The sequence below is a fragment of the Gekko japonicus genome, unplaced genomic scaffold, assembly GCF_001447785.1.
Source record: "Gekko japonicus isolate JY-2015 unplaced genomic scaffold, Gekko_japonicus_V1.1 scaffold2006, whole genome shotgun sequence".
NCBI lineage: Eukaryota > Metazoa > Chordata > Lepidosauria > Squamata > Gekkonidae > Gekko > Gekko japonicus.
In genome coordinates, this window is record NW_015175423.1 from 98,680 (window position 1) to 122,355 (window position 23,676).

Here is a 23,676-nt window from a genome sequence, read left to right on the forward strand (position 1 = left end):
ATCCCTCCTTGTAACTTTCCCCTCCCTGCAGCCTCTCTCTCTCTCTCTGTTTCTGTTATGTACCGGGACTGGAACATTCCAGGACTGTTTCTATCAGAGACTGGCCGAGCTTGAAGCTCTAGAACAATAGCCCACCAGGACTCTGGAGGTGGCCAATGAGGAGTTAATGGTTCTGACCATGGCCTATCATTGGTAGTTGTTTGGGGAAGTGGGTGGAGTTGCATGCTATTTAAACAGGGCGGTTGCCCTGGCTTTTTCACTTTTTGTTCTTGCTGAATCACTAATAAAGGAGAGCTGATCACTAGGCTTGGGGGTCAGACCATCCATGGAACCCAGCATTTAACAGCTTCTCTGTCTCTCAGACAGGCAGACAGACAAAGAAAAAACAGCTCAATTTCAGTACTCTCTCCCACGTGTATAAAATGATCTTCACCAGTCTAGGTCAGGGGTTCTGGTGGCCTGGGCCCATCCAAATCCGTTCAGCCAATAGATCCTGTGATTTCACTCCTGGCTGTGAAATCCATCTGTAATTACATTTCATTGTACCTGAGGAAGTGTGCCTGCACATGAAAGCTCACACCTTGAATAAAAACTTTGTGAGTCTTAAAGGTGCCCCTGGACTTTGTCTGGAAGGATGAGGTTTTCCAGCCCTGAGGTTGCCTCATGCACTGGTCAATCTCAATTAATGCCACCCCTTTCTGCTCTCATCCCTGACAAGGGAAGCTGGATATGCTGCAGGGAAGGGACAAGTTCTGAGTTCTAGATGCATTGCAGTGATCAGCTCTGGTTTATTAAGTGATTTCCGCAAACTACAGGACATGCTAGCAGGGCTGGAGCCCTGCTTATAAGCATGCAAAACACCACACCCAACACACACACACTCCCAGTGATAGGCTATTTACATGACACCTCTTATCTATTGGTTAGTTCGTGGATCCAGGCGAGCTGTTGTTCTAGGGAAGCAAGCTCAGTCCGTTCTAGGTATAGCTTGAGGAATGGCTTAGGCTCAATACATAACAGTACATCTGCTTTTTTGGCTTGTTTTGTAGTTGGTAGTTATGCCCATACAATGCAATCTTAAGACCTGTTCACACCCTCCTAAAGACACTGAAGACAATGCATTTCAAAGGTTGTAACTCTTTCTAAACCTGGGACTCTGTAGGCTCTTACATCGTTGCCACACTAATTGCATTCTGTGTATGTTTCTGAATTTCTTTTGTTAATAACCAAACTGGAAGGTTTTTGGGTTTTTTTAAAGAATGGTGAGATCCCGGGGATAAGCACATGAGCGTTTTTGATTGAAAGATCTGAACAGCCCATGCAGGGTTGCAAAGGCAGCCCCCTGCGCTGTCTGTATTCACATTTTGTTTGCTTATAATGTCATTTGGGAAATGAGAACATGAATTATGGTGTAATGTTGTCATTTTCCATTCGACAAACATCTCTCTCTCTCTCTCTCTCTCTCTCATTTCCAAATGAGTTCCAAATTGAAAAAGGTGCTTTGTTTGCTGCTCTTGTTCGTGTCCCAGCTTTTTCGGTGTCGACAAGTCATCTCTGGGAACTGGGATCCCTGATTAAATAATGAATCAGAAGTTGTTCCAACAGCTCAAGTAGCTGTAAAGGTGAAAAGTGTTTCCTGAACAGCATTATTTCTATCTGTCTCTCAGACAGGCAGACAGACAAAGAAAAAACAGCTCAATTTCAGTACTCTGTCCCTCGTGTATAAAATGATCTTCACCAGTCCAGGTCTGGGGTTCTGGTGGCCTGGGCCCACCCAAATCCGTTCAGCCAATAGATCCTTTGATTTCACTCCTGGCTGTGAAATCCATCTGTTGGTTGGGAAGATGGGCTGTTGGTGGTGACAACGACGGCAGATTACAACGCAACATTGTCAGTATATATATTTTTAAAAGTAATGGCTTCTAGGTGCCGCTGTTTAGGTTAGCCTTTTAAATGCCGACTGCAAGCTTTAATTGCTTTCATCAGTCCTTTGAGTAAAGCTTTCTTTAATCAGGAATGACAAATTTTAATTTAATGGGAATGAGAGGGACGTGGTGTTTCCCAGACTATAGATGGCTACAGATGATTACAGATTATTGTTTTGGTAAAACAACAAAAGCATCTTGGTATAGATGAATCAGGGTCCTTCTCTTCTAACGAATGGGAGCTTTAGCTTCATAAACTGCAAGGATCCTGCACGGTCTCTACTACCTCATGTAAGTTCTGGCAACAGGCAGGTTTATTTAAATTGGATTCACCGGTTAAAAAGCGGATGCTGCACTCAAAGGCGGGTTCATTCTTTGCATGGCAAGTGTGTTTGCTGCAGGGGCTTGTGCCTGCTGTTTGGTAATGTGTGAAATGACTCTGATACTATATGTTACAAGCATATTTTTTCTGTATATACTCTTTGTCGCCCCTCCCCCCAAGTGTAATGTAAAGATATTACTTTTGTAAATGTGGTGGATGGGTGCCAGTTTGGTGTAGTGGTTAAGTGCGCGGACTCTAGTCTGGGAGAACTGGGTTTGATTCAACCACGCCTCCACTTGCAGCTGCTGGATGACCTTGGGCAAGCCATAGTTCTGTCAGAGCTGTTCTTGAAAAAGAGGTGTTTCTGTCAGAGCTCTCTCAGCCCTGCCTACCTCACAGGGTGTCTGTTGTGGGGAGGGGAAGGGAAAGGAATTTGTAAGCCGCTCTGAGACTCCTTCGGGTAGTGAAGGGCGGGGTATAAATCCAATCTCCTCCTCCTCCTCCTCTTCTTCTTCTTCTTGAAGTCTTTGGTAGTGGAGCTGTCCAGTGTATCATAGAATCATAGAATCACAGAGTTGGAAGGGGCCAGGCAGGCCATCTAGTCCAACACCCTGCTCAATGCAGGATCAGCCTAGATCATCCCTGACAAGGGTTTGTCCAGCCGCTGCTCGAAGACTGCCAAGGAGGGGGAGCTCACCACCTCCCCAGGCAGCTGATTCCACTGTGGCACAACTCTGACCGTCAAAACAGTTTCTAGCCGGTAGACTGCAAAGGAATTAAATATACGTACCAGTGATTCTGCAGTTTCAAAAAGCTTTATCATATTAACTGAATTAACTGTTTCCCTGCGCATTCCTATATCCATTGCCCACCATCAGCCCCCTGCTTGGAGGATAAATCCCCATTCCGTTGAGTTAAGCCTTAGAAGTCACTTGTGGTTGCCTAATACAACAATCTACTCCAATTTTGTGCGGACATGGGCACCGGTTTTAGAATTTATGTCATCAAAAGATATACTACCTTCAAACCCTTTGTATCATAAATGGTTATTCTGATAAATAATGCAACACAAATATCGTCCAGTGGCCACTAACCTTCAAACAACTGTCTACAAATAATAAAATAAATAGAAGATTTACTCAGCGTAAAGTGCCAAACTTTAGTATTATATGTAACGCCATTCTATAGTCTATGCATTATGTTTGTTGTGTTATACTATATTATGTTTAGTTTATACCTAGTTAAGATGAGGAGCTGCGGTGGCTCAAGTGGTTAAGACGCTGAACTGCAGGCTGTGGAAGGTCAGTAGTTCAGCAGTTCGAGACACGAGTGTGCCGCATGACAGAGTGAGTTCCGTCTCCTGCCAACCTAGCAGTTCGAAAGCAAGAAATTGCAAGTAGATAAATAGGTACCACTTCGGTGGGAAGGTAACAGCGTTCCATGCGCCTTGGTGTTTAGTCATGCCAGCCACATGACCACGGAAACGTCTTCGGACAGCGCTGGCTCTTCGGCTTTGAAACTGAGATGAGCACCGCAACCCTAGAGTCGGATTCGACTGGCTTTCAAGCAAGGGAACTTTTAACTGAAGATAACAGGGATCGAACCTGGGACCTTCTGTATGCCAAGCAGATGCTCTGCTACTGAGCCATGCCCCTATCCTAGTAATGCTTCTGAGATTCTGGTATTTTCAGTTGCAAATAATGTTAGCTTACACATCTGGGTTTGCCACCAACTATACAATTCCTACACAGTAATCAGTATACAATTCATACACAGCTCTCTAACGGGCATAGCTGTATGATATACTGTTCAGGTGATGCCCTTCTGGAGGGGGGCACATGCCACCAGCATTGAGGGCCCTGTGCAAAAGAGCCCAGTTATCTTATTGTTGCCATTGTTGTTCAGTCGCACAGTCAAGTCCGACTCTTCATGACCCCATGGACCACATCACGCCAGGCCCTCCTGTCTTCCACCGTCCTCTGAAGTTGGCTCAATTTCATGTTCGTTGCATCTATGACACTGTCTAACCATCTCCTCCTTTGCCGTCCCCGTCTTCTTTGACCTTCAATCTTCCCCAGCCTCAGGGTCTTCTCCAGTGAGCACTCCCTTCTCATTTGGTGGCCAAATATTGGTGTCTACTAATTCCCACAGTTAGAAGGAGAACTGAATGATCATGAATGCTTCTTCTGATATAGATAAAATGGGGGGGGGGTTCTGAAAGTTTGTGCTCCCACCGAAGTGGTATATGTGACATGGGGTGCCCAATGTGCCACATATGTCTTTGCATTCATTTGGTAGTCCAATTAATATATTAACTTTTAAAAAGAGTTCTTAAAACACCTTTGGTGCACATGGTGTCTACTAATTCCCACAGTTAGAAGGAGAATTGAACGATCATGAATGCTTCTTCTGATATAAATAAAATGGGGGGAGGGGTGTCTGAAAGTTTGTGCTCCCACTGAAGTGGTATATGTGACATGGGGTGCCCAATGTGCCACATATGTCTTTGCATTCATTTTAAAAAGAGTTCTTAAAACTTTTAAAAAGAGTTCTTAAAACACCTTTGGTGCACACTTGAACAATGTAATGTGGATCAGTATATATAATATGGATATAATGTGGATCAGTATATATACAAACATATTTATTTACTTCATTTATACCCCTGCTTGCCCCCCCCCCCAATTTGGACCCAAGGTGGTTTACATCCTTCTCCACCCCTCCATGATTAATATATTCCATTTTTGGTATATGTTAGAAAATAAGTTCTTGATGTAGGCTTAAGGCTATGGCCAATAAAGCCGTACGAAGGAAGGAAGGAAGGAAGGAAGGAAGGAAGGAAGGAAGGAAGGAAGGAAGGGTCTTGATTATAGTAACAGCTTTGCTGTCCCTCCCTCCCCCCTTTAGGTTTTGGGACACTCTTGATGAATTGTGGTTTGGGTTTGAGAAGAAGCTCTACTGGAAAGGTTTGTCAACATTTGTCAGGAGAACATGTGAGATGGCTTACTATGCCAACAAAAGGGAAGGTTTCCTAAGAGGACAACCTGGTAAGTAAATGGTTATTACCTTCATCTCTAATGATTGCATTAGCTATATGTACATAAGCTTTCTGTTTCACTCAATATTGTGTTTTCAGAACTTTTCAAGAGGGTGCGTTTATAGGTGTTTGTTCACCTGTCCGATCACTGGCTACCTTGCTTCTCCAATACTAATTTACTCATTTAAGCCTTTTTCAGATGTTTAATTTTGGCACACCAACCGGGCATAACAAGAGTGTGCACCACCCACCATCTTCTCAATACGTGTAGTCATTTTTTTTTTTGTACGAAGGGCAATTTTGCCATGTGTGTAAAATATGAGTATGTTTTCTCTGCCAATGTTGCAAAACCACAATTTCAGTTGAAATCACGATTAAAATATTTTGCTAGAATCCTAAGAATTACATGTTTTTCTATAATGAAAGCCAGGGATTTCTACTCTTAATTAAGAAATGCTTCTGAAGTCACTGAAAACTCATTGTGCTACTTTGAATGACCACTTTGCTGCCTTTTGCTTTGCAGCTTTGTTATAACTAATGTTTTCTAAGTATTAACTATAAAACTCTTCCAGAAGATGCCTTGTCCTAAAATTAGATATATTTTTTTTGTCTTCAGAAAAGTCCAGCACTCCTCTTTGTTCTCAAGAGAAGCTCAACTTGAAGGCCATCTTTGATAATTATATAACATTTCTACAAAACTGGTCGAATTTTTCATTTACTTCATGGGCCAGGTAGGTTTGAATTAAGTTTGTTTCAGTTTCCTAACTCAGATTTATTTATTTTTTTAGTGGGAGGAGTGAATGTTTAAAAAAGGACTATATAGATATTTTTATAGAGTGATCTTTCAATTTCATCAGAGTGGAACCGAAATGTGCTTAAGACTCACTGAAATCCAACAAGATCTGAGTGCATTGCAAAAGACTGTCTGGTGTCAATAACATACTGATTCCTTTTGGACTAATGCTCTCAGTTATTGCCTTTCCACACAAACAGCAGGCGAGGGTAACTGGAGGAAATGAAACACTTTTCAGAATTGAAATAGTATGATGTTTGTCATTATGTTCAACTGGTGGGGTAGGATTTCACAAGTATAAAAAAATCCAGAAGTATGTTCAGGAAGTAAGGAAGGAAAGGGAAAAGGGGGGGGGAGGTGGAAAGCAAATAAATGGGAAGGGAGGGAGAGGTGGACAGAAAGCAGCTTTAACTTTAAATGTGTTCTCCAACCCCCCCCCCATGCCCCCACTATAGCCAGCTTGGCTTGGAGAAGGGATTTAAAGAGACAAATGCCTTCTCCGAGCCAAGCCAGTTTGCCGGTGTGGCGGGGCTTGGAGAACACATTTAACTTTAGATGGGGAGGGAGGGGAGAAAAAGAGAGAGAAAAAAGGTGGAAAGAAAGACAGTGGAAAGAAAGCAAATAGATGGGGGGAGGGAGAGGAAAGCAACTTTAAATGAGTCCTCCAAGCCCCTCCCTGCCCCCATGTTGGCTGGCTTGGAGGAGGGATTTAAAGAGACAAATGTCTTCTCCAAGCTGGCTGCTGGTGGGCGGGGGGCTTTGAGAACACATTTAAAGTTAAAAAGTTGCTTTCTTTCTCTGCTTCCCCCCCCACCTCAAGCCTACCCAGGGAGGGGAACACTGGCAGGGGAAGGGAAGAACGTACGGGGGTCTTCACCTCCCCAAACGTTAACATCACAAGTACAAAAATATGACCAGGCAGTAGCGATGATGATGATACATGTCCTTCTCATTGTCTGCAGCTAAATTCATGCAGGCCTTAATTTAGACTGGATGTAGAAGGATTCTGTTAGGAATTCAAGATGTTTCCTACCCTTGCTTTTAGGATGGTTGTAATGTCACAAAAAATTGACATGCCACAAAAATAAAATATGATTTATGTTACAGGATCATTACATCTATCAAAGAGTTTCTGGAGTCAGAAAAACTTTGGCCAGGACACGAAGAGATGAAAACAGCCATTGTCCAACGCACTGCAAAATTCATCCAAGAGATCTTCCTGCCTAATTCCTCAGTCTGGTTGAATGTTCAAGACCTCCAATCATTTGTGGAAACTATCCTAGACAATGTAGTCTTTTTGATGAACAGTTTAGGCACAATAGAAGAAGAGGACGTCCAGATGCTTCCTGAACTTGCTGCATGGATATTGGAGAATTTCCAACAACTTCCAGCATTCGGGCAGCATCCCCAAGCAAATATATTTCTACAAATGATGGAGATGTTCTTGCGTGAATTTGCCCCTAAACAGCCACATACCTGGAGAACTGCAGACCCAGAAGAACAAGTAGAAGAACAGCTGGATGCTTTATATAGAGTCGTGAGGCCATATGTTTTGGAAAATCAGAAAATTCTCGACAGAAGCTTGCAATTTTTCCAGCACCTGCTGGTCGACTGGCCTGAATGGACTGTTTTGAATGCCGATTATGCAAACAATTTAAGCGAACATTTCATAAAGGTTCTGTATGAAATAGGGTTGTTGGCTCCAGAACAAACTGCGGCAGCCTTTAGCACAATTTACACTGTGAAAAATGCTGTCTCCCTTCTGGTCTCAGATACAAGCTCTTCTCTTAAGATGCAAGACTTGGAGAGTGTTGTCTCCAACTTCTACCAAAAGATTAGTCGAGTTGGGGGAAACCATGTTGCTGTGCTTGTCCAGACACTTTCCTCCCTTTATCAAGACATTGACCAGTTCTTGAAGCAGAGCAGTGACTCTTTGGTAACGTTCCTGTATCAGAACTCAACGAACAGTTCAACTCCTTTCCCACAACTTGACTTTCAAGGTGTGAGGAAGGCTTTCGGATTCCTTTCCAGTACTGTGAAGCTCCTCCAGGATTTTCCTCAAAAACCTCTTTGTGAGAAATTATTACAGCTATATGGCTACTCAGCACTCCAAGTTCAGTCCGTTGTACAAGATGAGGACCAAAAACCAGAAACTACAGCTAGCATAATGAACAACAGTAAAGCAATACTCTTAGGAATGGAACATTGTATTGCTGCATTCCAGCATTTGAAAAACCTTTTTGGCACACCAACAGAAAATGCATTCCATAATGTATCTAGTGAATTATATATATCTGAATTTCCCTCTGTGAATCATTCTAGTTCATTTATGCTTCTGTTGGCTGATCTTCTCTCTAGCATGTCACCTCTTGGAAATACAACAGATGGATTGTCGTCCTTGAATTGTACTAAGGCATGGATTCAAACATGGCTTCAGTTTTTAGAAGAAGCGTCTAAAATGTTAAGGCTGGATTCGGGGTTTTTTACTGACTTTCACAAAGCCTTGGCCCTCTCTTTGGACAGTCTTGAAAATAGTAGTCTTGCGAAAACATGCGGTGAGACCATTGCTGTTGAGGAACAAATGAGATCAGCAGCACATCTGTTGAAAGGCATAACCAAAGTTGCTTATATGATTGATTTTGAGGCATTGAACCATTTTTTAGCTACACTTAGCCATGTTATTAATATAACCAGTTCGTACAACAGAGAGGACTTACAAGAAGTCGTGCGCTTGGTAGAAAGCATATCTGTTGTACTGCATAAAGTCGTTTCAAATGCTAATTTCAGCAGAGACTTTCTTGAATCTTGGTTAGACATTTTCATTCCTGCAAGCCCTAAACTAGAACACAAGCTGCATTCTTTGGGGAAGTCCATCTTCAACATTTTAGCTTGGGAAGAAATCCAAACTAGCTTCATTGAGTTAGAAGAGATGACTGAACTCCTCAAAAATGTATCACAAGATCAGAATATCTTGTCCTGTGCTGAAATTCTCAATAATGTAACCCAGCTAATGAAAGGTGAAGACCTGAGCAGCCAAGACATTTCACGGAGATGGCTTCCTGCACTTTTGAAATATCTTCTAACCTTTGAAGATGCAACCATTGGCTTGAAAAGCTGTCACACACTGGGACTTTTAATTAAGACTCTCATAGAGAAATATTCCATTTTCTCCCCTGGGAATGCTAAAGATGTCCTAATTCTCTTGACATCTTTGAGTCCTACTGATGATACTGGTAGTAATCTGGAGAATATTCCAAATATACTTGATGTGGCCTTTAATTTTACAAAATGGCCTTGCCTACAAAATGGCACCAATGCACATTTGACAAATCATTGCGTTGATTTAGTGATTGAATATTTAAAATTAATGCTACCCACTTTTTCTAAACAGGATGACCTACAGGTAGTTGACTCCATTCTCACTCTTTTAAATCACACAGGTGGGCAAATTAAAAACATAATCCAGTATATAACAGATCACTCCTTATATGCCCATGACTCAAACCAGGCTGCTTTCTTAGACCCTATAATGAATTCAACAGGATTTCTTGGTTTTCTCCATCAGTTCCAGCCTTCTCCAGTAGGTCTTTTGAGTGAAATTCAGACTCTCCTGAAAAATGTGTCTACTGAATATTTTCAAAATGGCACGTTTCCTTGGCTCACTGGAATTCTGCTCAAGGCACTAGAAAACCCCCCAAAAGACATTATCGGCTTACTAAGCTCACCCCTGCGTTTCTTTGATGCCATCTTGAATATTCTCAGTATGACTTCCCATGCAGAGAACAGCACATCTAGCCTTGGCTCTGAACTAGCCCGAAACGTTCTCCAAATGCTGAGGTCTTACATTCTCTCCAGTTCTCTACAAGAATTAGATGCAGAAGTCTTCAAAAAGTACACGGTAACTTTACTGCACAGTCTTGAGAAAACAGATGCAAATTTTAGGAAAATAACACAGAATAGTAGGAGCCTGAACTCTATGGACCATGTGGGTCAATATGCAGGGAATTCTGTGCTGGATTTCCTAGCAGGCTGGTTAAAGAACATCAGCAACACTTCATCTTCACAGAATTCAACCAGAGTGGGGCAGATCATGAAGTTATTTCAAGAGGCTGAACTTACAGAAGTAATGCAAGTGCTTCACTTCCTTTCCGAGGTAGTCAATCTGTTTGAGAGGGCAGCTCCCAAAAACATGACAGATGCCCTGATTGAAGGATACCATTTCATGCTGAAGCAAAGTACAAATGTGGCAGCACTTTCTACAGAAGACTTATCCAAGGAAGTTAATAGCCTCGTGGAATTATTAGAGCTAGCCACAGATATGCCCCTGGAATCCGCAAAAGCTTTGAGCTGTCTTGCAGCGGTCATCTGCTGGAACATCACAACAATAAGCTCCTGGGATGAGCCAGTTTCAAAGGCTTGCCGTGTAGACCCGCAGCAAAATTCATCAACTGTGTATGAAGTGGCTGCTGAGATGATTGAACAGCTCCGGACACAAGGAGAATCGCTGTGCTCTGATGAACGTTTTCTCAAGGAAGTAACCTACAAAATGGCCTGCTTCCTTGGCCATCTTGAAGAGTGGCATCCGGTTATCTTAAAACTTTCTGAGAACCACACACTTGACAGCTCGGTCCTGAATGAAGTCATGACATTTTGGAGCAAACTATCAAACTATGTTCTGACTTCCAGAGCTGATAGGAGCAACTTATCTCATTGCATGTTAGCGGGGAAGAAGCAAACTTCTTTGCAACTCATAGACGCTGTGAGTAACATGATTTCATCTGAGATCAGAGCAGTCGGGGCTCTTTTTGAACAACTCACAGATTTCTATAGTGGCCAAAAAACAGAGAGGGGTACTGCAGCACTAAGGACAAAGTCCATCCTTACTCATTTACAACACATGGTCAATGGGATGTTTGGATTCAATTATACCAGTGATAACTTGACATCATTCCTTTCTTTTATGCGGCCTCTAATGGAATTATCACCAGCTGGAAACCAATTGCACATGGTACTTAGAACTTTATTAGCTTTAGCTAGGAACAGAAGTCTAAGGGAGAGTTTGGAGACCCTGTGGCTTGAAACAGAGAGAGGCATAGAAAACCTGTCAGCAGATTTTAACGTTAGGCAATTGCTTTTGCTAATTGCCAGAGAACTCCATCTGTTAAGCACAGCAGTCGAACCGAATACTCTGTCAGTGCTGGCCACTGCCTTGGGACCATTGAATGCATCATTTCTACAGAGCATTGGAGATGTGTTTGAGCACGGAAGAAACTGGCTCGAAGAACACAGTAATAAAAACTACTCTAAAATAATAAATGCATTCATTTCACTAATGGAGGGTCAAAGATCACCAGATGAAATCCTCCAGAGCATCAAAGATATAATCTTGTTTTTGGAGCTATTCAAGAATGAAACTCAAGATGACGATCCTCTTTCTTCCGTTATTGATTTTCTTAGTGGCAGGAAGTTGAAGAATGTCCAAGTGGCCCACTTGATTTTGCAGAATAGTCTGCTTAACGTGATCCACGATCTGGCAGCTAAAGAGGAAGAGCTGCATTCCAATGACACAGATGATCCGATAATGGAGTTCATTGACCTGTTCTTTGATGACGCCCACTATGAGAACTATGGAGAAGACATTGCCCCGTCCCAAAGTAGGGCAACGGAACTGATCAAAGAATTTTTGCAAATTGTCTTTCCATCTTCCACAGTACGTTACAGGAACAAAATGTTTTTCTTACTGAAGGATTTGCATAAGGACATAATTGCAGAAATGAGGTCAGTGTGTATTTCTGTCGATTCTCTGTAGATCCAATATATGGTAGAAATCGCACTGAAAGATGCTTTAACGTATCATCTGAGCTGGAACTTCCTTTCCTCACCCAGCATTTGAAGTTGATAAGAACCTTGGAATGTTCTTGTGGAGTACACTGTGGGTTCCGAGGCCCGGCACCAAACACCAGTTCAGAGAGATGGGAAACACTGATGACGGTTCCACCTGTGGAGCCATGCAAGTCCATTAGCTTGTGGGTTAGGAAAAGCCCAAGTAAAAGAGATAAAGGTCTAGTTTTGGGATCCAGGACAGGAGGCCAGAAAATGAGCTGCTGAAGAAGGGGCCATAGTGGTGAAGATTTAGTCAGAGACCCAGAGCGTCTCCCTGACTTAGGAACGCCACTGACCTGACCGTGAACTCTGTGAGGTAACGGGGGAATGAAGGAAAAAGGAGGAAATAGCTCTAGTCTATAAAACAGTGGCTCCGGTCACATGTGCTGGAAAACGTGTGTGTGTGAGGGAAGCAAGCATATTTGTGCCACAGAATCGGGGGGTTTTCTTCGCCGCGTGTTTCCAGCGCGCTTCATAGAGGGATCAGTGATGCAATCGGAGCGCGCTGAAGCGATCACACGGGAAACTCTGTCTGTGGCCTGTCACAACCCGTTTGACACTGCAGGTATTTTTTAACCCCTTGTCTTTGGCGGAGTGAGACGGGTTGCCGACGGGTGCGGGACGCTTGCCAGATGTTCCCGCGTGATCGCTCCCTTAAAATCCACCCGGCAGTTGTGCCTCTCGCGCGGCTACTTCTGCGTGTGATCGGGACCAGTGTTCAGCAACTGGAGTCCCTAGGAGGAATGTAATCTGGCCTGCCCACCCCCCAGTTGCCAAAATAAGAGGTTTTTGTGACAGCAGAATGTACCGGTGAGCTACTTCTAGGCAGTGTGTGCTGAAGTGCTGGGGTCCCTTCATTCTTCACCCATAATGGCCTTTCCCAAAAAATCTAGTTGCAGATCAGTTCTGTGGAGGTCATAGAGACGAGTAACATATTTTTTTTCCTGAGAGAGCTGTCCTACTCTTGATCCTCACTCCATATGGATTGGAGCCTAATCTCATGATGCTTTACAACTAGGCATTTGAGATGAAATATCCCTTTAAATTTTAGTTTCAGAAGGCGGCTGTTTTGCTCTGCAGTAGAACGAGCACCTTAGAGACCAGGAGCACCTTAGAGACCGACAAGATTTTCGGGGCATGAACTTTGACCCTCGAAACCTCGTACTTTGAAAGTCCTTTCGGTCTCTAAGGTGCTACTGGGCTCAAATCGAGCTTTTCAATTTTGGCACTAAATGATAAATCAGTGACAGACCAGACTGTCCTGTTTGATGTTGTGGTTAAGAGCGCGGACTCTAATCTGGGAGAACCGGGTTTGATTCCCCACTCTTCCACAGGTAGCTGCTGGGTGACCCTGGGCAAGCCACAGTTCTCTCAGAGCTGTTCTCCCAAAAGCAGTTCTCAAAGAGCTCTCTCAGCCCCATCTATCTCACAGAGCGTCTGTTGTGGGGCGGGGTAAGGACAGGAGTTTGTAAGCCGCTCTGAGACTCCGAGTGAAGGGTGGGGATATAAATCCAATCTCTATCTTTGGTGTAGTGTAGTGGTTAAGTGTGTGGACTCTAATCTGGGAGAACCGGGTTTGATTCCCTCACTCCTCCACTTGCACCTGGCTGGATGACCTTGGGCAAGCCGTACCTCTGATAAGAGCTGTTCTTGAAAAAGAGCCATTTCTGTCAGGAGCTCTCTCAGCCCCACCTACCTCACAGGGTGTCTGTTGTGGGGAGGGAAAGGGAAAGGAGTTTGTAAGCCACTCTGAGACACCTTTGGAAAAATCCAATCTCTTCTTCTCTTCATCTTCTTCTTCTTCAATGGTATTTGAGATGCACTGTTTTGTCTACTAATCTAAAGTATTAAGTCCTGTGGTGTCTCTGACAAGACACCAATACTAAATTGCATCAGAAATGTATTCCTTTTCTAAGTCCTGTGGTGTCTCTGACAAGACTAAATTGCATCAGAAATGTATTCCTTTTTTGTGTTGTTTTCCAGTAAGTTCCCATCATAAAATTCAGCACTGAATTTAGCAGTTGAATTATTAAACTCCATTTAATATTTCTGTTGTAGTGTATTCCCCAGGGATGAAATTCTGGCTCTTTTAAAGCTTGATCACCTGGATAACTTAAACAAAGAAGTCGATGAGGTTTCACAAAATGTCACCTACTCACATCTTGGGGACTACATCAATAGCTTATTAAACGAAGCAGCTATTATGTCGACAAGTGAGGAGCTTCCGTTCGATGGAGCCAAAGGACTGATGTTTGCCAGAAATGTTTTCAACCTTTTGCTCAGAAATCCTACCGTTAAAAACATCACCAGAAGTCACAAGGAACTGTTGAGTTTTGTGAACAACTTACTATACAGTGTGAATAATTCTCAGGATCTTATTCAAAGGATGCAAGAACTCTCCAGGACTCTCTCATTCACGAAGCACATTTCCACAGAAATTGGAAATCTTGTGCGTATTTTGGCTCACAACACTTTAGCCAGTATGCCGGAACTTCTGAATTTCAATAACAGTATTTTCCTTTTGAAAAATAGCACAATAATGTCAGTCATGCAAAGATTGCTTCACATCATCTTCGGGGATAGCAGAGCCGACTACACTCCTTGGCCTTACATAGACATTCATGATGTGTTGAAATCTGTATTTGAGGGAGATGATGACTCCAAGCAGGTAGAAAAAATAATAGAGGTTTTATTTAGCTTCCTAACGTTGTCCAGAAAAGCTGCCAAGCAATTGGTTGCAGTTCCTAAAATCCCAGAAAATGTAAATGTTACAGAAAATCTCCATCCCCTTGAGATGTCCTTTTTGGCTCTCCAAAAAGCTGTTCGCAGTGCCGTCGAAGAGAAGAGCTTGAAGGAGGCGGCGGAAAGGCTGCATTTAAACAAAGGGCAACTGGACAGCTTGGCGGCAGCCTTTCTTGATTTGACCTCCTTGATGATGCCACTCGATCCATCCCGCTCGAAGAGGCCCGACGCAGCAACGATAGAAGGTGGATTGGTCGAAAGTCTGAGCCAGTTCAGCGATGCATTAGAAGAAGACATTTCTAAGTGTTTGGCGAGTGCACTCAATTATTCCATCATGCTGGAGAGGCTGGTTGAGGGTGTTGCAGACTCAATTGCCAACTCTTCCAAAGAGGCTTCGAGTCTAGTGGAAAATATACTTGACTTCTTGGTGGCTATTAAGGGTATCATACAAAAACCCAATTCCAAGCTGATTTTGACTCAGAACCTGAAACAGGAGAGAGGTGGCGATGAAGTACAGAAAATAATCTCTTACTTGCTTGAGGTGCAGTCATTGGAACGGGAGGCTTTCGTCAAAGCTGAAGTCCCCGAAGGGTTTTGGTCAAACAGCTCTGAAAAGGATCCAGATAGGTGGATTGCGCTATTGGAAAGACAAGATGGCATTCTGATGGCCTTTGGTCTCATGATGGAGCTGATTGATTTCACATCAGATTTTATCGACGGAGACTTGAGCACACTGTCCTTTCTCAGCAGTCCTGTCATCCAGAATGCTGTTGAGTTATCTGTTCTGCCCCTGTTAGAAAAAATGATTCCATTGATAGGTCTGCCTCACTTGAATAAAAACCAGAGAGGGAACTTCATTCAAGACCTGCTGCAAACAATATTGAGACCTCTTTTTAATGAAAGTGTTGTAGAGGGAAATAGAAAGCTGACTGCGGAGCTCATGCGAGATTTGGTGTTGTCGCTCCTGGCAGAACAGTGGTTCGGTGACTGGAGGTAGGAATCTGTAAGGCTGATGTTCTTCATTGTTCTAACTTTCCCCTCTAGCTTCCACCTAAGTCAGTGTCAGGGATACACCAACAGGACGGTTCCCTAGTGCTGTAGGCCAGAACCAGTCCCCAGAAGAAGGCCCAAGGCAAGCACTAGAGTCCTTAGAGGAGGAAGGCCAAGATGCAAAAGCCTGACTCCACCTCTTGGAGTTAATAGATGAGGGGACAACCAATAAGACCCAGTGAGTCAGAGGGGTTGGACTACCAGACAAGGCAGGTGAGTAGACAGATGCTGGACGGGAATCTATAAATCCTAAAGAGGGAACGTGGGAAGCTGAGGAGAATCAACACAGCCCAGAGGCCTAGCTAGGGCTGCCAAATCCCCCCGGGGGGCGGAAATCCCCCCGCCCCAGAGGCCCGTTCCCCGACGCCAGGGAATCAGGCCCCGGGGGGAACCCCGCCCCAGCGTGCACGTCACAGGGAAGTGACGTTATGACGCCGGGCACGCTGGGGGCGGGGCCACGGCCATACAAGGGAAAACTCTATGGTTTTCCCTTGTATGGTCGTGGCCCCACCCCCAGCGTGCCTGGCGTCATGACATCACTTCCCTGTGACGTGCATGTGGCGTGCACGCGCCGGGAGCCGCACTGGAGTCCCCCGCCGGCAAGGTAGGTAACATTTGGCAACCCTAGGCCTAGCCAACCATTCTACTTCCCGAGAAGCTTCTTAAAGTCTTCCTAGAGATCTAAGCGGGTGGGCCAGCCAACCAGGTTGTGCTTAGTCACCAACAAGGGAGTTTGAAGGTGCTAATATTAATAAGGTCAGAAAACGCCAGTGTGTAGCCTAAATAGGGCTGCCAGTTCCTGGTTGGGAGCAGAGGATCCCCTGGTTTGGAGCTAGGCTTGCCAAGTCCCCCCCCCGGAGGCCCATTCCCCGCCGGCGGCGGATCGGGCCCCGGGGGGAACCCCACCCCGACGTGCGCGTCACCTGGAAGTGACACGACCACGGCGGGCACGCTGGGGGTGGGGCCATGGTCATCTGAGGGAAAACTCTATGGTTTTCCCTCGGATGGTCATGGCCCCGCCCCAGCGTGCCCGGTGTGGTCGCGTCACTTCCAGCCACCAGCCGAGAGTCCCCCGCTGCAGCGAAATTCAGACTTGGCAACCCTATTTGGAGCCTCTCCCCCACTTGAGGGCCACCAGGAAGTGGGGGGAAAGGGATGTCAGGAATCCCCCTAGGCAGAAATAAGCACAATTTACTGGAAGCAGGGAGGGAAGAAGCAGGAAGTAAACCCAGATGTGATGTCGGCATATTGCATTTATTTCCAGGTATGTAACTTCCCGCTCCTGGAATGTTCCCTCCATCCCCTCGCCTGGGGGGTCTGATGGACTTGGCAACCCTAAGGCTAAAGCAGTTGGCCAGACGTGTTACACTTAAAAAATTGGCCACTTGCCAGTACTTGTGAGTCATTTGGGCCAAAGAGCTGAGCTGCTGTGGTGTCTTGGAAAGTTCATGGAGATGCAGGCCAAAGGGAGAAGTCAGTTGCGGAATGCTGGAAATCAGTGCAGCTCTTGGAAGAGAAAGTATAAGATCGTTTTGGTTGAGAGCTAAAAATTTTGTAGTGGGTCTAAAAACTGCTGTGAACTACAGAGACCGGGACAGGCAGGGAAACTAAAGACTAGGGAGCGAAGAGCCCGTGAAAAGAGCCAGCATTTTGTGATAAGGTGTGTGTGTGCATTCCCTCCTGAATGTACTCTAATCCTAGTGTCAATGAGAAACAAATAATGTAACGTCGATCTACCAACATGAAATTGTTCTAGACAGGACAGAAGACGAACTGCCCTTTCTCTGTAGCATGTCTAGTACTTGTTCTTTGGTTCTGATTTTATATGATAACTGCTTTCTATTATATATTTGTTCCTTCAGAGTCAATGAAATGTGCCGGGCTCTACTCAAGTACTTAACTCCAGAAGGTGCCGCCCTGTTGGTGAAACTGGAGGCTGCGGCTTTGAATGTGTTGACGGCTATTTCAGGTGCGGTCAGTCACAGAGGCATGGGTAGTAACTGTTACAGTGCAAAGCTGGTAAATAGCTACTCGCTTGGTTACCTGGGGAGAGTAAGAACTGCACCCAGATGACCAGACAAGGAAGCGTTGCAAAAGCGGATTCTTCTTTTTTATTGGAAGCCACTAATGTCTAATGTAGATTCAGGGGATCCCAAATGGTTGACCAACGCCTGCATATTACATGAACACAGAAGGACCAAGCAGGGTTGGGGGTTTATGCAGCCCTGGGACAATAGAAGAAGAAGGAGAGATTGGATTTATACCCCACCCTTCACTACCCAAAGGAGTCTCAGAGCGGCTTACAAACTCCTTTCCTTCCCCCTCCCCACAACAGACACCCTGTGAGGTAGGTGGGGCTGAGAGAGCTCTGACAGAACTGTCCTTGAGAGGACAGCTCTGACAGAAACGGCTCTTTTTCAAGGACAGCTCTTATTAGAGCTACGGCTTGCCCAAGGTCATCCAGCAGCTGCAAGTGGCGAAGTGGGGAATCAAACCCGGTTCTCCCAGATTAGAGTCCACGCACTCAGCCACTACACCAAACTGGCTCTCGCACCAAACTAGAGGAGGGGTTGGTGACAACATTGTCCCATTTATTGAATAAAGATGACCCAGCAAGACTGGGCAAGTCCCAATGTCTCCAGCTCATGGTAGTGAAGGAAAGCGTGCTGTCACAGCTGACCTATGGTGACCCCTTGGGGTTTTCAAGATGAGAGATGCTCCAAGGTGGTTGGCCATTGCCTGCCTCTGGGTCGCAACCCCAGACTTCCTTGGTGGCCTCCCGTCTAACTACTAACCAAGGCTGACCCTGCTTGGGTTCCGAGATCTGATGAGATCAAGCTATCCTACACCACCCAGGTTAAGGCAATGTGTATATATGTGGCTCAAGTGGTTAATACGCTGAACTGCAGGCTGTGGAAGGTTGGTAGTTCAGCAGTTCGAGACCCGAGTGTGCCGCATGACGGAGTGAGCTCCCGTCTCTAGTTCTAGCTCCTGCCAACCTAGCAGTTCGAACGCAAGAAATTGCAAGTAGATAAATAGGTACCACTTCAGTGGGAAGGTAATAGCGTTCCGTGCGCCTTGGTGTTTAGTCATGCCGGCCACATGACCACGGAAACGTCTTCGGACAGCGCTGGCTCTTCGGCTTTGAAACGGAGATGAGCACCGCAACCCTAGAGTCGGACTCGACTGGCTTTCGAGCAAGGGAACCTTTACCTTTATCTTTATATATCTATAGGAAGATTTGTCTCCAGCATTTCAGTAACATTGTCACGTGACCAAGAAATAAGAAGGTACCGATGAAAAGACGGCACAGCTACGCAGGCTTGGTTTTTAATAACTTGGTTCATGTAAGTCAGAGAATAGGTGTGGCCCCAGCAGTTCCTTGGAGGGCGCCAGTACAGTTTCTCCTGTGTAAGTGTGGGTGTTTTGTCATTCTTCCGTTTGGGAAAAAGTGAAGGGGGAGAGTCACTAGCCAGCGCAAGACTCCCCCCCCCCCAAATATACATCTCAAATACAGTTGTATCCATCAGCAGTAAGAAGGCATCAGGAGTCCATCCCCCAAAGCCTCTGAAGCAAGATGATCTTACAAAGTCTTCTAAAAGAGCCAGTTTGGTGTAGCGGTTTGGAGTGCAGACTCTAATCTGGGAGAACCGGGTTTGATTCCCCACTCCTCCACACACAGCTGCTGGCTGACCTTGGGTCAGTCCTTGAAAGGGCAGTTCTTTCAGAGCTGACCTTGGGTCAGTCACAAGTTCTCTCAGAGCTGTTCTCTCAAGAGCAGTCCTCGAAAGAGTTCTCTCAGCCCCACCCACCTCACAGGGTGTCTGTTGTGGGGAGGGGAAGGGAAAGGAGTTTGTAAGCCTCTCTGAGACTCCCAAGTGAAGGGCGGGGTATAAATCCAATCTCCTCCTCGTCCTCCTCCTTCTTGATTTGCTTTTATATCAAGGGTCATATGATGCCTTTTTAGATAGAAGATTGGTGTAGTGTAGTGGTTAGGAGCGCGGACTCTAATCTGGGAGAACCGGGTTTTGATTCCCCCACTCCTCCATGTGCACCTGGCTGGGTGACCTTGGGCAAGCCGTAGTTCTGTCAGAGCTGTCCTTGAAAAAGAGCAGTTTGTGTCAGAGTTCTCTCAGCCCCACCCACCTCACAGGGTGTCTGTTGTGGGGAGGGGAAGGGAAAGGAGTTTGTAAGCCGCTCTGAGACTCCGAGTGAAGGGCGGGGTATAAATCCAGTCTCCCCCCCCCCATCAGGAGTGAGGATGCTATTAATTTTTGTTTAGCTGTTATTTGGTTTAGCTGTTATTTGGTTTAGCTTTTATTTGGTTTAGCTGTTATTTTTCTTGGTTTTCTGAGTGATGTTGGCCGTAAAACCCTAACCCTATTTGAAGGCATCAGTCAGGTGTGAGCTGATTGCTCAGTCTGTCTGGTTCACGCTGGACAGGTTTGCGTCAGGTTTTCACAACGCTGTGCATGAGCCGAGACGCTTCTGGTTCAAACCGATCGGTAGCCATTAGTATCCCTAGGGACTTCTTCGACAAACACCAAAGGGTCGTATTTGATTAAGACACGACGTTTATTTGTGCCTGATTTGTCTATTTAAACAATTATCTGCCGAGCCAAGCAGTTATGCAGCAAGGATGGGGTGGTTATTGTTAGGGATGCTGGGCTGAGTCTGGCCACCGGAGGGAGGGCTAGGGGCAGGGACACGGGAGGATTTGTGTAATGTCAATGGTGTTGCTGACATAGCTGTGTCACTTCCGGGTAAAACCTAGAAGCGGCAAAAAGTAGCCCTATGGTTTTACCATAGTTTCTGGTGATTCCTAGAGCTACCCTGTGTCACTTCCGGGTAGTCACATTGTCATCGTCGCTGTTTTTCTATTTTATTTTTCTCCTGCTGCTGCTCAGAGAATCTTGCCAGTTCTTGCCAGCAGGAGGCCTCTCACTGTGGTGTCAAGCCTAGTTTACTATATATCGATTGGGCTGTGTGAGAATGCACGTCCCCAAAAAGCCAGTTCCACTGTACTGTGTGGTTAGGAAGGACTACAGTGAAACAGCCTGCTAAAAAAAAATGAACAGCCACAAACAGGTCTAGGGAAAGTAAACCAATGGCTGAAAAACCGACTTCCTGTTTTTGGCAGGCGAACGGGCTGTAAGCCAAACAGGTGGTTGCTCAAACATCTCCACTCAGGACGGGTCTTCACATACAGCATCTGCAAAAGACTCTGTTCCCTCATGCATTAGGTGCGATGTCGAAATAGGACTCCCAGGCCCAGCCATGCTTTATACACAAATAGCATGGACTGATTGGGTTAGTCTGGCTCCGCCACTGGTCCTTGTTCATAGTAATCCTATCTGCTTTCTATTGCAGACAATCCTGATTTCATGACCAACCTGCCGTGCATGTTCAAGAGCTGTAAAAATGGATTCACAAGGCAATTCCTTTTCTCTGTCCTTGAAGGAATCCATTTGGTTCAAGGTCACTATCAGGTTTGTACAACATCTCCCCCTCCCCCCGTCTTAAAATTCACTTTTGAAATACTCTTTTAATGCATTTGGCCTTTTCTTTTTAAAAGGGTTCCCTGCGCTCGATCCTTGATCAGCACTTGATGTTTGCTAAAGGGCTGATTAGCAGGGTTGATTAGTAAGGCTGCCAGCTCTTAGTTAAGATCTATCTGGAGATTTTGGGGGTGGAGCCTGGGAAGGATGGTTTTTGGGAAGGGAGGGATCACAGCAGAGTATAATGCCATTCACCTTCTCAAGCGCCCATTTTCTCTAGGGGAACTGGTTTCTGTTGTCTGGCGGTAAGTTGTAGTATCGGGAGATCTCCAGCTACCCCCTGGAGACTGGGACTCCAAAAACAACATCTGTGAGAAAAATAACTAAGAGTCAATAAAGATAAGTTGCAAAAACATTTACTGAAGTATTTCTGTAGTTCTGTAAGGAATATCCTTCTGTGAGGACCTTGGGTCCTGTTATTAGTCGACATGGAATGCTTCCAGCAAGAGTTGATAAGTAGTATTTGATAAGAATTGGGATTGCTACACGCTCAGATAAAGTAAATATTGCGAAACAAATGTTCACACTGTGCAGTATTCATTAGCGTGTGAGCGATGACAACTGAGCACATCCCCATTGTTAGTTCTTTGAAGTTATGATTTCTAGTAGATATATTAAGAGTGCAACACTTTTTTAGGAAATGAATCCCCTTGCCATGGTTATCCATGTTCTGGAGCCATGTCAAAATTAGGTTATTGTGAAGTGCTTTATATAGGGAAGTGATTTATTGTCAGGGTCAACAGCAAGCAGGTCCAAACACACTATCCTGAAAAGGCTATGTTTTATTGGAATACTGGTCTGTTGCCAAGTGGTACAGGTACATTGTCAGGAATAACGATTAGTGCAAGGGGCTCCAGACATATATTCTGATGCTTCATCTAGCTAAGCAAATGGAATCCAAGCGCGCAGGCGGGAATTCTCCCGGCGGGATATTACATCATGAACGGGAGACTCACTCCAATCCCTTGCAAGCAGAAATATTCACACCCATAGTGGAATTCAAGCCCTCCCTTCCCTTCAAAGTTATACTGATAGCACTGTCTGGCTGGGTGCCTCCCTTATGTTACCCATGGTAGCTAAGCTAAGCAAGCATGTGTGGCTGCGCAAAAGTCAGGAACGAAAGAAAACAAAGAAAGCATGGCAGCTAGCTGGCATTTATATAGGGATGCCTTTGAAGGCCTCTTGGAAACTTCAGCTGGTCCAAGATGCCAGGGCGAAGATGTGGACAGGAATATGCCATGGTGAATGTATTACCCTTGTGCTGCAAGAACTATCTTGGCTTCTATTTCCAGGCAAAATTCAAAGTGCTTGTTTTGATCATTCAACTCCTATATCTGAAGGACTGCCTCCTCCTGTATTTACTGGTGTAGTCATTGAGATTGGCCTGTCGACCTCCATTTGGTGGTAATTGGAGCAGGGCCTTCTCACCTATGGCTAGGGTTCCCAGGAATGCTCCCTCTAAGCTGTGGAGTCTCGCGAGCAAAAATTCTACTAGCATTAAAGTTGTGAGTGAGCATTTGACTACTACTTAAATTAGTTTGCTCTGGAAACATCCTTTCTGAGCTAAGATGAAAATGAGTCAGAGGCTAAAAAACTGTGAGCCAGCTCATATTAACTCAGCTTAGATGGAACAACGGTTGCCAGGTCCACCCAGCACATGGGCGGTCCCCTGGTTTCCAGCCCTCTCCCCAGTGCTGGCCAGCAGGTCATCAGGGGAGAGTTACCACCCCAAACATGATGTGCCTACATCACCCGGAAGTGATGAAGGCATGTAAGTGATACTGGGGGGCAACGTTCTGGTTTTCAGGCAAAACTCCCATAGAATTAGCTTTAAACCATAGAGTTTTACCCAAAAACCAGAGCATCACCCCCAACGTCACCGACGTGCCTACATCACCCAGAAGTGATGTGGTTCTTCCCTCCCCTCTCCCAGAGTGCTCTGGTAAGTTCCCCACTGCCTTGACATTCGGACCTGGCAACCTTACCTGTGGCACCATGCCTTTTGACTATGTTTCATTTTGTGAGGACTGCCTGGCACTTCCATTACACCTATTTAGATGCCAGGAAGAGATCCTCTTATAAAGCTGTTATATTTTCTTGGTTTTCTGAGTAATTTTGATCCTGTGGGATCCAGTATGGTATATTGGTTAACATGTTAGCAAAGTACCTGGGAGGGCCAGGTTCAAATTCCCGGTTATCCCTGAAGCTCATTGGGAGTCCATGGATCAACGCTGTCAGCTTGGCCTACCTGACTGAGGTCCAATCTGCATTGGTCTTTCCTGCCACTGTGCCGGCGGTCCCAAATCGTCTCACAAATCTCTGTCTGCATTGCTTGATGCAGCCGTTCCCGTATTGTATCGACTCAG

The 23,676-nt window shown here is 45.2% G+C and overlaps 1 protein-coding gene across 1 annotated transcript in view; it reads left to right on the forward strand.

The window, feature by feature from the left end:
- The window catches only part of ABCA13 (ATP binding cassette subfamily A member 13), a gene marked incomplete at its 3' end in the record, with an annotated part of 314,376 nt that overhangs the window by 72,261 nt on the left and 218,439 nt on the right, over positions 1 to 23,676 (forward strand). Inside the window, exons 11-18 of the mRNA XM_015425808.1 lie at positions 5,155 to 5,294; positions 8,966 to 9,094; positions 10,079 to 10,732; positions 11,105 to 11,237; positions 11,535 to 11,731; positions 11,789 to 11,855; positions 14,019 to 14,314; positions 14,780 to 15,471. Of these exons, the coding sequence (XP_015281294.1) occupies positions 5,155 to 5,294; positions 8,966 to 9,094; positions 10,079 to 10,732; positions 11,105 to 11,237; positions 11,535 to 11,731; positions 11,789 to 11,855; positions 14,019 to 14,314; positions 14,780 to 15,471 (2,308 nt within the window). The remainder of the gene's footprint in view (positions 1 to 5,154; positions 5,295 to 8,965; positions 9,095 to 10,078; positions 10,733 to 11,104; positions 11,238 to 11,534; positions 11,732 to 11,788; positions 11,856 to 14,018; positions 14,315 to 14,779; positions 15,472 to 23,676) is intronic.